General features: G+C 35.6%; 1 protein-coding gene across 1 annotated transcript; it reads left to right on the top strand.

The window, feature by feature from the left end:
- The first annotated feature begins 2,527 nt into the window (after window positions 1–2,527).
- Window positions 2,528–13,581, top strand: LOC104595915 (uncharacterized). The gene is made up of 17 exons (XM_088887796.1): window positions 2,528–2,815; window positions 2,956–3,071; window positions 4,304–4,358; window positions 4,555–4,676; window positions 6,706–6,756; window positions 6,928–7,047; window positions 7,165–7,284; window positions 7,675–7,810; window positions 8,624–8,794; window positions 9,432–9,587; window positions 9,690–9,796; window positions 9,889–9,982; window positions 11,692–11,833; window positions 11,906–12,059; window positions 12,176–12,322; window positions 13,052–13,184; window positions 13,320–13,581. The coding sequence occupies exons 2-17, from the start codon at window positions 2,968–2,970 to the stop codon at window positions 13,578–13,580; spliced, it is 2,073 nt and encodes a 690-aa protein (XP_088743922.1). The 5' UTR covers window positions 2,528–2,815; window positions 2,956–2,967; the 3' UTR covers window position 13,581.
- The last annotated feature ends 33 nt before the right edge of the window (window positions 13,582–13,614 follow it).

Below are 13,614 nucleotides of genomic sequence, written 5' to 3'. Positions count from 1 at the left end.
TAATCATTAAATAAAAGGTATTTGAGATCTACCCAAAATTTTCCACATTTTTATGTTTGTTACTTTTTGTATTTATTTCTATTTAAAATTTTATGTTATTTAACTATGACATCATGGATTGGCTCATTTGACTTATGGTTGAATTTTTTTACCCACCACTTGGAAAGAAGAACAATTCTGTTCTTGGATTGGTTTAAAATAAACATGGGTTTTATATTGTTAAATGTACTGAACTTAGATCTAATTAGTAACATTTATAAGCAGCGTTTTTGAACCGTCATTGACCCAGATGGTCGGACCATTCGGACCGGAAATCGATCACCCGAACAGTTCTGGTTTTACCCCGAACCGTCATCTAGCCCAAAACCATTGAAATAGTCAAAAACCCGTTGACCCATACGATCGAATCGTTGACCTATTCGACCCGGCCAATGGTTAGCAATTTGACATTTATATTTATTTTTATTTATTATTTTATTTTAAAATAAAAATAAAACAAAAAAATAAAATGACAAACATATCCCAAATTCTAAACATTTGATGATTCCTCTCTATAGGGTTTTGTTTTGCAAAAACTGAAAACCCAACATCTTCACCAACTTCACCAAAGAAGACGACGGCAGCATACCGACACCTACCTTCCCGAAGTCTAAACCACCCGTCGGTAACCAAGATTTGCAGCGGCAGACAATGAACACAATGGCACATTCAGTTTCTGAACATCTTTGATCTCTTGAAAGGAACAACATCTCTTGAAGAGAACGGCGGCGATCACTGTGGACATCCAACCTCCAACGACCAATCTTCACTACTATTGCCTGCAACCACTCCAGAAGGAGTACAACAACAACTATAAGGTAAAAAACTTGCATGTGATTGTGTTTTTTTTCATTTTTCTCTCATTTGATCTCTGTATTCCAATTTTACACCAAGAACCACCAATCTCTGTGCATTAAGCCATTAACTCATTTCCATTTTTTTTACAATACTACGATTTCCTACATCAAGAACCACCATTTGCGCTGGTGACCACTCCATTGGAGCTGAGAACCACTGTATTTTTCTAGTATTTCTTGCAATACTATAATTTCTTTTTCCTATATTTTTCTACACACTTTTTGTATTTTATTTTTTATGGTATTTTTTATTATATATAAATATTTTTTTGTTTTTTAATTTCTTTATGACATCATGGGTCAAACCGCTTGACCAGGATGATTGAACCGCTAAACCAGAAAACGGTGCCCAAAACGGTTCCATTTCCGGGTTGGAATTTAAAACCTTGTTTATAAGTGAGAATAAAACATCTTAAATATTGGATACAATGAGAGATAATGGGAATTAATACCTTAAATATGATACTTAATGAGAGGGAATTAAATGAAGTGAAAAATAGTAGTCGGAATGCCCTTAGACTTATAGATTGACAAAATTCAAAGATAGGGGCATTTTAGTCAAGAAGAAAATTTCCACCCCATTCATACTTTTAATAGTAGTATAGATATAGATATATATGTTTTTCTATAAATTTCTGTATTTTTATATAGATATATATGTTGATCAATTTAACATAAAAGATTGAACCATTTACCCACCACCTAAATATGAAATGGTTTCTTTTCTTAGTTAATTTAAAATTTTTCATTTCATTTCCATCATTAATAAAACACTTCTTATGCATCATATTTGTTTTTTAATATGATTATTATATAATATTAGAGACGTGTCTAAATTTTTAATAGATTTTTTATATATTTTATTCATTTTTTAATTTTATTATTTCAGTATGACATCACGGATTGAACCATTGGAATAAAATTACCTCAAAGATAGGGTTTAATGAGAAAGAATGGGAGTTTATATGACTTAATGAAAGGGAATTGAATTAAGTGAAAAGTAATAATTTAAATTACATTTTCTACTCTCACAGCTAGAGAGGGATCAAATTCAAGAGTGTGGGCATTTTAGTCAGGAAAAGTCAAAAAACATAAGATTTAACGAGAGGAAGTTAAGAAAAAGTCAAAAAAAATATAAGATTTAATGAGAGGAAATGTAAATTAATACTTTAGATACAGTACTTAATGAGGAGAAATAGATTGAAATTAAAAAATAGTAGTTCAAGTTATATTTTGGCTCTTGCAATAAAGGCGAACCAAATTCAATGATAGGGTTGCTTTAATCAAAAACAATTCTAGAATCTAGAACCCAATCCCACTTTTAATAGTATTGTAGATATAGAAAGATTATGGGTGTAATTTTAAATGATCCCTTTGAACAATAAGCACACATACCCTCAAGGCTTTAAGGATCATCTAATAAATGCTTAGTTTATATTTGAGTTACCGAGGCACCCAGCCAACCCACACCACATAAGCACAGAGTACAGATTTCTCCAAACCTAACAACCGTTTCTTTGCTATTTAAGGCAGCTGAGCATGAAACATGAAGATCAAGCGTCTTTCGTGCCCTTGGTTCTGGTTGTGATAGTTTTTGTTTGATGGCGGTCAGCAAAAATATTTTCACTGTTGTAACGGATGCAACAAAAAATTTCAATCTTTGTTTCTAACAGAATGTAATATAAGGTTGGAATCCTTATTCTTAATTTCACACCCAGAACTATTTAAAACGCCCCTTTGGTAATGCAATTTCATGAGTTGAGATAATAGTTCAACTCTCTCTCTCTCTCTCCGCCTCCGTCTCTCTGCAGCTTTCTGGGGCTGCTTCTGTGCTTAGATAATAATACTAATTAACCTGCATTATAACAGGGTTTTGTTAAGAGTTTCTAATGCTATAGTTCCCATTTTCATTTGTTAAGGTAAATTTGTTCCTCGCTTCTGAATCTTATTTTCTTTTTCCATTCTTCTGTAAATTCTTTTATCTTCGTTCAGGAAGGAACGTTCATGCTTTACTAGCTTTCTCAGATGATTTTCTTTCTTCGCCTTGCGTCTTACGCAGGTTATCGTCTGCATGGAAGAGTCACTTTTGAGTCGACGTTTGCAATTTTGCCTGGGATGGATTGTTCTCCTCATCTCATTTACCGACTATATTGTGAAGATAAGCACTGCTGCTAGGTTCTTCCTCTACTGAATCTTTTTCTGCGTTCCAATGAAATCATTTAGATAGAGGTGTCAATTGGACTGCATTTGGTTTAATCCGGTTCAGTCCAATGGACTCAATTCAGTCTAAATCCAATACAAATTAAATCCAATCCAATTCATTAAAATATAAATGGATTGGATTGGATCCAATCCAAACCAAATGAAATATCAAAAATTATATAAAAAACAGAATATATAAAAAATTACAAAAATATATTAAACAAAGTCCGCATTGAAAAAACACTTTTGTAAAAGTGCTTTCGTAAAAACACTTTAATGAAAGTACTTTCGTAAAAGTACTTTTATAAAAAATACTTCCATAGAAGTGCTTTTACAAAAGTACTTTCGTATAAGTATTTTTATAAAAGTACTTTTGTAGAAGTGCTTTTATAAAAGTACTTTTGTAAAAGTAACTTTATAAAAGTACTTTCGTAGGAGTGCTTTTGAAAAATACTTTTATAAAAATACTTTTATAAAAGTACTTTTGTAGAATTGCTTTTATAAAAGGTGCTTTCATAAAAGTACTTCCATAAAAGTGTGTAAAAGTGCTTTCGCAAAGTGCTTTCATAAAGTACTTTTATGAAAATGCTTTCATAAAAGAATTTTTGTTAAAGTATTTTTCATAAAATTACTTTCATAAAAGTGACTTTATGCCGACTTCAGTTATGATCGATTTCAAATTGGACAAGGGTTTGACTTCATAATTGGATTATTAAAAATTTGGTTTAAGTCCAAATTCAGACCACTAAGAATATGGAGCAATTTATTTTGGATTGGCCAAATCTAATAATTATAATGTATTCTTCAAATCTGATTTAATAAGATTTGGATCGGATTGGATCCAATTCAAAACCGATCGTTTGACACCCTACGTTTAGAACAATAATTCCTATGACTTAAAAAATATGACGTTGATTTAGCCACGTGTGTTGCACGTGCTCTCTCCCCAATAAAAGGTAGGTCTTAAAATTGTAAAGGGGGGCCTATCGCTTATGATAGTAATGGGCCTAGATTTTAAATTGGCCCAATCACAGTCGAGCACAGTTTCAACTCTTTTTTTTTTTTTTTTTTTTTTGAATACCTGAACAACGGTTTGAAGATTGTGCTCGTAAATTATAAATAGAAGATTAATTAAGATTCGATCCCTTATTTTTTTAGTTTCGACTAATTGTTTTTCCTTTATTCTGAATTTGAATTCTTGACAGAGTACACGAGAAAGGATCAAAGTTGGGTCTTCAATTGCATTATACACCCGACCATGTATTAATCCATTCAAATTAATGCTGACTTTGTTTTTCTCCTTTAACCTTAATTTGTAGTGCAATTTCATTAGCATTGGTGCAAAAGCATGGGAGTGCAAATTCTCATTTACACTCTCATGCGCTTACTAGTGCAAATGAATTGAAAAGGCAGCAAATACATTTGGTATTATTTAAAAAGCAAAATGATTTTGCAGGTGGTAATGGACAACGGTATTCTCCAGGTCACGTTATCAGTTCCCGGGGGAATTGTCAGTGGAATACGGTACAAAGGTCTGGACAATTTGCTTGAAATTCTTAATGAAGAGGAAAATAGAGGGTATGTTTTACACTATTTCTACTGGAAGTCCAATGGCATTTTGGTATATGCTGGAATTAGCTGTTCTTTGCCTTGCAATCTGAACCATCATTAAAAAATATATATATTGGTATTTTTGGGAAGGGAAAATGGAAAAGAGGTTTTTTGAAATTTGAACCATGATATCGGATACTTGGTTGTATAATTCGTGTGTTAGTATGTACAATCATCATTAGACATTTATTATAGCACCCCTATATTCAATCATCTACTTAAATCTATCTTTTAGTTTTTATTTTATTAAAATACCTTCTATAATTTGCAATAGGTATTTGTTTTGCCATGTGAAAATAGTAACAAGATTATCTAAACCGAGGGAAAAATGTTCAAAGGCATAGGCCCATGATTGTTTATTATTCCAAAAGTACCCCTTACACCTCTTTGTACAGCAAATAAGATTTAATCAAAGAGTTAAATAGAGTGGTTGTTCATGCCTTATTAGGGGCAAAAATGATAGTTCAATGTTTATTTTCTTTTGATTAAATTCAAAACTGTGATTTTCCACTTTCATCTGATGAAAGGTCAATTAAGTAAATCAATTACAAACTATAGGGATGTTTTAGTAGATGACCCTAAAAATATTACGACTAGAACTGTGTTGGTGTGTAAGACATACCGTGTATAACTCCATGTCATACATCATCAAATCATGTTTACTAGTTGAGAAAGCATAAAAAGTTGTGTTAAGAATACATGCTCATGGACCGGGCTGGGCCAGGTTTGGGCCAGGCTTTGTCTCTTTATCAATAGAAAATATCTAGGCCCGAGACCGAGCCTGGCCCGACCATTGAGCCTTGATCTTGGCCCAACCAAAAGTTTTACATTTAGATTAGGATTATGGTTGATAGTTCAATAACTCGGCAACCTGACCTAACCCAGCCCAACTTGCACCCCTTTCACAAATAGATGGAATTGAATTGCATATACCTAGATCCAAATTTCAATTGTTTATATTTGTTTTCGAATTCTATCTTATTTGTCAGATTTAAATTGGATTGGAGTTGAATTCTGATTATAATAGGATATTGAAAAGTATCAATATATCAAACTAAAAATTATCAAATTATTCTATATTATTAATAAAATTATCTAGAAATGACTTTGATATTGTATATCATGAGCAAAATTAATTAAAAACAGCTTAAATAAAATTAGAAACTTTGGATCTTTAATAAAAAATGTAACATTTAAATCAATTTTACTATACAAGCATATATTTGAACTGAATTGAATCGAATCATCAGATGCTATTGGATTGGATAGGGATGGATCAATATTCGACCCAATTATAAACAACAATTGGATACAGATCACCCTTAATTGAATTGAATTCAAATTCAAAATTGGACAAATGGATACTATTTGCCGCCCAAGCCGGTTTAAATCCTTCATTTCCATAAGGCTCAATTTGGAAGGAGTACAAATACAAATATATAGAGTGCAGAATCTTGTATTTTATATTTATACTGTACATATTTGTATTTGCACTCATTCCAAACTGAGCCTAAAGAGCTCCAGTTACCTTGATCACCATTCTGACAGCCCAATCCCATGGATCGATCACATACACATCCTCTTTGGTGCTGATTGATTTCCTTATACCTTAAATTAAATCACGAATCACATGCAGTTTGAACTGCACATCTTATTGGATTAAGACCATGTTTCGAAATACTTAAAAATAAGTGTTTATTTGAAATAATGTTTATTTGGGCCGGGACCACGTCATTAAGCATTTATTAGTGTTTGGAAAATAAGCCTGAAATAAGTATTATTTTAAAAATTAAGACTTTTTTAAATCCAAATTTCAAACTTTTTTTAAGTACTTATACAATAACACTTTTTTAAGTTGTGTCTATACAAATAAATAAGTGTTTATTCTAAAAGTGTCAATATGAAAGAGTCATTACTAAATATGCAAGCATTTTTGTCAGATTTATTTAATCTGAGATTAATCTAGTGTTGTTTAATTCAATTCAAAACACTTCAGATATTGGGATACCGTATGGAACGAACCTGGACGAGACATAATCTTTGACAGGTATCTCTCTCTCTCCATTAAGATGGGCCGCATGACTTGAACTTGCCATGTTATTGGGCCTTGATCTTTACACTGGGCCTCACTTTGGATGTGGGCCTTGGCCTTATCTTTCTTACCGATACGGTGATGCCAATTGCCAAGTTACCAACACGTACATATAAATGCATGCAGGATGGAAGGAAGTGCTTTTAAGGTCATAATGAACAATACGAAGCAAATTGAGCTTTCATTCACAAGAGCATGGAACTACTCCCTCAAGGGCAGAGTCATTCCCTTGAATATAGACACAAGGTGTGTTTGGATCTGCATTTCTTTCGTTTCCCCACTGTAAAAGCAAAACTGTGTCTCTGTTTATTTCATAGAACAAAAAGAAGATCACTAATTGTGAAGTTCACGTTAACCTCTCAGGTTTATAATGCTGCACGATAGCCCCGGTTTCTACTGTTACGGCATTTACGAGCATTTACAAGGATGGCCTGATTTCAACATTAACGAAACCAGAATGGGTTTCAAACTTCGGCAGGATAAGTACTAACTTGACTGTCTTCCCCCTCTGATCTAAGATAAATTAATTTAGGGCCCGTTATATTCGAAATGGTCTATTTCGATAATCTGTATGGTTCAGATAGAAATTAAAATAAGAATTAAAATCAGCTGAAGTGGGATGTCATTTCCCAAGAGAGGGGGAGGGAACGAATGGCCATTTCCTCAAATGGGATAATGTCATTCCACCAGAAATGTAAATAGGATTCCCATTTCGCCTAACCAAACAATTGAAATTGAAATAACTCATTCTGATTTCGATTCCAGACTCCTATTCCCATAAATCAAATGGGCCCTTAATTTTTGAAGTTCGGTTTTCAGAAATTCATATATAGATAATTAAAAGGGAGAGATTTTGGTATTCGGTGTGGTTAGGTTTCATTATATGGCCATATCAGACTGGAGGCAACGGATCATGCCCATGCCGGAAGATCGAAAAACGGGTCAACCTCTAGCCTATCCAGAAGCAGTTCTTTTAACACATCCAATCAACCCAAACCTCAAAGGAGAGGTACTACTCCATTAACTCTTTTAAGGCTCAGTTTGAAAAGAGTACAAATGCAAATATGTAAAATACATACAAAATAATATAAATACAAGGTTTTGTACTCCTCTAACCGAGCTTAAATATCAAAATTAGAAAGAAAAAATATAAGAAAAATGTCTAATCTCTCGACTCAAATTTGGACTGTCTAATTGGGCTGAAATTAGGCTTCCGGATATCTGAATTCTCTGAACCAACTCAACCCCATATATGTATTAGTTTCTGTGTTCACAGTTTAAGAGCAAGGAAGGAAAAGGTAGCAATTCTAGTGGTATGAAGCAAGGTTCAAAGTATCGATATATATTGGGCTGTATCGGTCGATACGTATCGTTCCAGAACCCCTCTGATACACCCCTATAGTGGGTGCATGTATCGGGGGTCTGACCGGTTCAGGAGGTGGAGGAGCCCTAAACCACTGCTCTCTGGACCGGTTGTGAAAAAAACTAAAAAACAAGCACAAAATGCTGTATCAATTTGCCCGATATGCCCCTACCGACGCATCGGGCATACCAATATTTTGAACCTTGTATAAAGTATGAGCATTAGTTTTTGTTTTTTCTCCCGTAATAATGGTGCAAGAAGGTCAATAAGTATTTTAGAATGCTTCAGGTTGGTTTTTGGGGTTTAGGACTACCCTAGCTCCATAAGTTGCAGACCTAGTTAGCTCCTTCAGAGTTGTTGAGAGTTCAGATACAATGGTGAAGATGAATGGATCCAAAGCCTGGAGGAGGGTGGGTTAACCAAAAGTTACCTGGTTTTGTTTAATCCCATAATGTGCAGGTGGATGACAAGTACCAGTATTCTGTCGAGGTCAAGGACAATCAAGTACACGGTTGGATATCTGCAGATCCTACAATAGGCTTCTGGATGATTACACCAAGTAATGAATTCCTTACAGGTGGGCCTCTTAAGCAGGATCTCACCTCCCACGTGGGTCCCACCACTCTCTCAGTAAGACCCTTTATCTCTCTTACCCTGATGACATTTGTTTAAGTGAATGTTTTAAAAATCGATCAATATTGTTTCGGTTGATACGTATTGTTTCGGGACCCACCAATATGCCCCAATAGTGGGTGTATCAGGGGTTTGACCGATTTAGGGGATGGAAGAGACCTAAATTGGCTCCCTTGAACCGGTTTCAGAAAAAAAACTAAAAAAAATAATATCGATTCGTTCGATACGCTCATATCGGTGTATTGGTCATATTGATATTTTGAACCTTACTTAAAACCAGATCTGCTTTTTTGGCCACTGGATAGTCTGTTTTAAATTTAAAAAAATAAAAATAATAATAATTAAAATACAAAAGAAAAAACTGCTAAAACCATTATTCGGGTCGAATAGGTCAATGGTAAAATGGGTTAAGAATGAAATGAAACCGGTTGCCTAAACAGTTCCCAGGCTGAACTGTCCGACCGTCTGAGTCAATGACAGTTCGGAAACACTGGTTCAAGCCATTAAAGAGCAGTTTAAGCTCCAAAGACACATTACCAGGGCCAATTGCTAGCTATGAACATTTATATATACGAGGAAGAAACTGTTAAGAGTCTCTAGATCTTTTTTCCTAAAATGGTTCTTCTCATATCAGATGTTCATCAGCGCTCACTACTCTGGGGAGAATATAGGGCCCATGTTCCGAAACGGAGAGCCATGGAAGAAAGTTTTCGGACCTGTTTTTATATATCTTAATTCTCTCCCACTCGGTGAAGATCTACACACACTATGGCGCGACGCCAAAAAACAGGTATATAAACTTATAAAGAACATTTGTTCTTATTGTGTGGTTATTAATTGTTAATTTTGCATTTTGAGAGGAGTTAAAATACCTGTGATAATCGTTCATTAGGCGTCAATCCAAATCGCAAGCTGGCCATATAGCTTTCCTGCATCAAAGAATTTCCCTTCTTTGGATCAAAGGGGCAGAATTAGTGGTCGATTACTGGTCGAGGATAGGTATATTGTATATATATTCCTTTTCTGCTCTTTTTCAATCTGCAACCGCGTCAATCATTTTGAATGAAAATGTGAATTTCAATTTTGTATAGGTACATCAGTGGCAGTGAGCAGTTTTCGGCAAGATTTGCTTATGTTGGACTAGCCCCGCCTGGAGATGTAGGATCATGGCAAACCGAATGCAAGGTGATCTTCACAGAACTTGTTTGCCCAAAATTAGAGCTGTAACTTGGATCGGCAGGCCCGGGCCAACCCTAGCCCTAAAAAATTAGAGTCGGGTTGAGTCGAAGGCTGGGTTAGAAGATGGATGTAGAAAACCCAACTCGGTAAAAAGTTGGGTTGGGTTATGGTTGATTCCTTGGGCAACCTAACCCAATCCAAATCCAAAATATGTTTCATTGATGGGTTGAGTTGGGATTAAAAACCTCTAGGCTATGTTTTGTTTGATGAAAAATAGGAGATTAACAAAATGTTGAGGGAAAGTTACCTAGGTCGTTTTGATTAGAGGCAAGGTTCAAAGTATCGGTACCGGCCGATACATATCATGCCGGGAGTTTTTCAATACGTTCCTATAGAGGTTGTATCGGGTCAGACTATGGTTCAGAGTAAGGTTTTTAAAACCAAACCGGTCAGGGGTCCGATTACAAATCCGAACGGCCCGACCGTTCAACCTGAATGGCCAGCCCATTCTGACAAAAAAAATTAAAAATTTAAAAAATGATCAAAACCATTCGAACTGTTAACCAGCCGGTTCAACGGTTTGCTGACCAAAATCAATGGTTTTAGGGGAAAAAGCGATTTTGGAGGAAAATAGAACTGATCAGGTGACCAATTCCCGGTTTTTCTGGTCCGGTCTGGTTTTAAAAACAATGGTTCAAAGGGTATCTGGGACTTAAACCAACCCATCTGAACCGATTTTGAAAAATAAATAAATAAAACATAAAAAAAAACACCAATACAGGCCAATACGCCCTATATCAATATTTAGAACCTTGATTAGAGGTTAAAATCAGAATCAGAATGGGGATCAAAATCAAAATCCTGTGGTGTTGGAAACGATCTCGCTTATTTGGTTCGTATGGGAATCAAAATTGGATTCTATAAAATATGCTCCCAAGAAGGTTGGCATGGGATGAAGAGAAATAGGGTATAGGATTTTTTTTTTAAGTCATTTGTATTTTTTGGGGGGCTGATTGGAATGAGATTCTCATTCTCAAGGGTAGGCCAGAATGGCCATTCCCTCAGACGTGGAACACCGTTGGCCAGGAATGGTAATTGGAATCCCATTCCGCCCTGGCTAAAATCAAAATGAGACCCCTATTCCTACAAACTAAATGGACCCTTAATAAGTTTTCTAAATTTCATTCCCTCAACTTTCTTTCTGTCTTATTTTTTATCAGGGAAAATCTATCATACCAATCTATCAAAAAGACACGGTATTGAAAGAGTTTTGACCAATAAAAGCATCTTCAGACAGTGAATTTTGAATAATACCACTTGATAAGTAATTTCTTTTATAATTCCAATTGATTGATTGTGAGCTTTTTTCGGTATTATGTCTTTCTGGTATCATAGGCAATCATCTCTATCAAACCAAACACAACCCTAGTGATTGTTTAGTTCAAATCAACTTGCATCCAATGTTTTCAAAACCGAATCAGACAATGAACCAGTCAGGGTCTAATTTCTGGGTCAAATGGTCTGACCATTTGAACCAAAAGGATGGCCCATTCTGATAAAAAATAAAAACCAACCTAACCATTGAACGGTTCAAACGGTTCAACCGCTCAGGTCAGTGGTTTTTTAACTAAATTAACGGTTTTTGAAAAAATAACAGTTATAGGGTAAAACAGAACCGATCACCCAATTTTTCATATGTTCTCATTCCTTCACAGGGATACCAGTTTTGGACCAAATCTGACGCTAATGGGTATTTCACCATTGATCATATTCGAACCGGAGTTTACAATCTTTATGCATGGGTACCTGGGTTTATCGGGGACTACAAATATGAAGCCATTATCACAATAACTCCAGGTATATGAAAACCTTATATTCTGTATATATACAGACATTTCATTCTGATGATTTTGTTGTTATATGAATCAGGATGCAATACAAGTCTGGGCAATCTCGTATATAAAGCACCAAGAGCTGGTCCAACCTTGTGGGAGATCGGCATCCCAGACCGTTCTGCATCTGAGTTCTACGTTCCTGACCCTAATCCTAAGTACATCAATAAATTGTATACCGTCCACAACAAGTTAGCTCTCATTCCCAGAATTTGGCACATGAGTTACCAATTAATTTAGGGAGTGGAGTTTGAGATTAAATTCATTGATTGACCATTAACTTTCTGAACATGCAATGTGGAAGCAGAACTGGCGTAAGATCAACTCCTGTTGACAAATTTAGGCAGTATGGACTGTGGGAGAGGTACGCCGACTGTTACCCCCACGAAGATCTGGTCTATACCGTCGGTAGTAGCGACTACCGGAATGATTGGTTCTTTGCACATGTCTCCAGGTACCACAGCCTCTGCCTTTAAATGGTAACACAAGATTATTTGAATATAACTCTTTTCATCTACCAAGCTTGGTGGAGTGAAGTTCAGTGTTTTCAACACCCTTGACCAGTCTTAATTCTGGGTCCTGTTATTTGATCAAAAATTATTCGTTAACGTCGTTCAACCTAGACAGCAGTTAAACCATTAATTGATCCATTCCCGAGACCGTCTGACCTGTTTGATCAGAATAGTCAAACCGGTCGGAGGTCAAAAACAGTTTGACCTCCGGATAATGCACATGGAGCATAGACCAACAGAGGGAGAGAAAGAAAGAAAGAGAGAGGAGATTTGGGAATGCCCATCTTCCAAAATTGCCAAACCAATCTTCTTGTTTCAGTGTTTTCTGTGGTTTCTTCATTGCTAGTGTTGGGATGGAGTGTTAATGGGTGTTACCCACCAAAGAGGGAGAGGATTTGGGAATACTCATCACCCATAATTGCCAAACTAATCTTCTTGTTTTAGTTTTTTTTTTTTTTCTCTTGTTGTTTCATTGCTAGTGTTGGGATAGAGTGTAAATGGGTGTTACCCACCAACAGAGAGAGAGGAATTGAGAATATCCATCACCCAAAATTGCCAAACCAATCTTCTTGTTTCAGTGTTTATCTTTTTCTTTCATTACTAGCGTTGGGTTAATTAAAACCCTGAAAAGCAAAATCCTCAATCCATGAATATTAATTGTTGCTTTGCAGGAAGACGGGGAATAAAACATACCAACCAACCACATGGCGGATTACATTTAAACTGGAGGCCATGAACCAACCCCAAAATGGAAATTACACACTACGTTTGGCTCTTGCATCAGCGACCCAAGCGGAAGTACAAGTAAAGAACCAAACACTCCTACTACTAGCTAGTTAATTACAAAGTTTCATTAATATTTTCTTCTCTGGTTTCAATATATTTGACACCTAAATTAGTCTCAACCAATCGATGTGTCTTCTTCTTGGGTCTAAGCAGGTTCGGTTCAACAAGCCAAACTTGCGTCGTCCTCATTTTACCACTAAGCTTATAGGCAGAGACAACGCCATTGCTAGACATGGGATCCATGGGTTGTACAGATTGTTCAATATTACAGTAAGGAGCGAGTGGCTTGTAATTGGAGGAAACAACACCATATTCTTGACTCAATCAAGACATTTGAGCCCGTTCTTTGGTGTCATGTATGATTACATTCGTTTGGAAGGACCTTCAACTGGAATTAATGTTTTAGGATATTGATCAGCTTATACTACTGTTTACTTGTCACTTTCGC

This window comes from Nelumbo nucifera, chromosome 5 (genome assembly GCF_055504915.1).
Source record: "Nelumbo nucifera cultivar China Antique chromosome 5, China Antique-T2T, whole genome shotgun sequence".
Taxonomy (NCBI): Eukaryota; Viridiplantae; Streptophyta; class Magnoliopsida; order Proteales; family Nelumbonaceae; genus Nelumbo; species Nelumbo nucifera.
This window is presented reverse-complemented; position numbering and strand designations above follow the sequence as displayed.

What these genes read in the sequence shown, in the direction of transcription:
- LOC104595915 (XM_088887796.1), top strand. Translation starts at nt 2,968, where the DNA reads ATGGAAGAGTCACTTTTGAGTCGACGTTTGCAATTTTGCCTGGGATGG. An exon ending in AATGAAGAGGAAAATAGAGG is followed by an intron (nt 4,677 to 6,705) that starts GTATGTTTTACA and finishes AAAACACTTCAG; the next exon opens with ATATTGGGATACCGTATGGA. An exon ending in TTCAAACTTCGGCAGGATAA is followed by an intron (nt 7,285 to 7,674) that starts GTACTAACTTGA and finishes CGGTGTGGTTAG; the next exon opens with GTTTCATTATATGGCCATAT.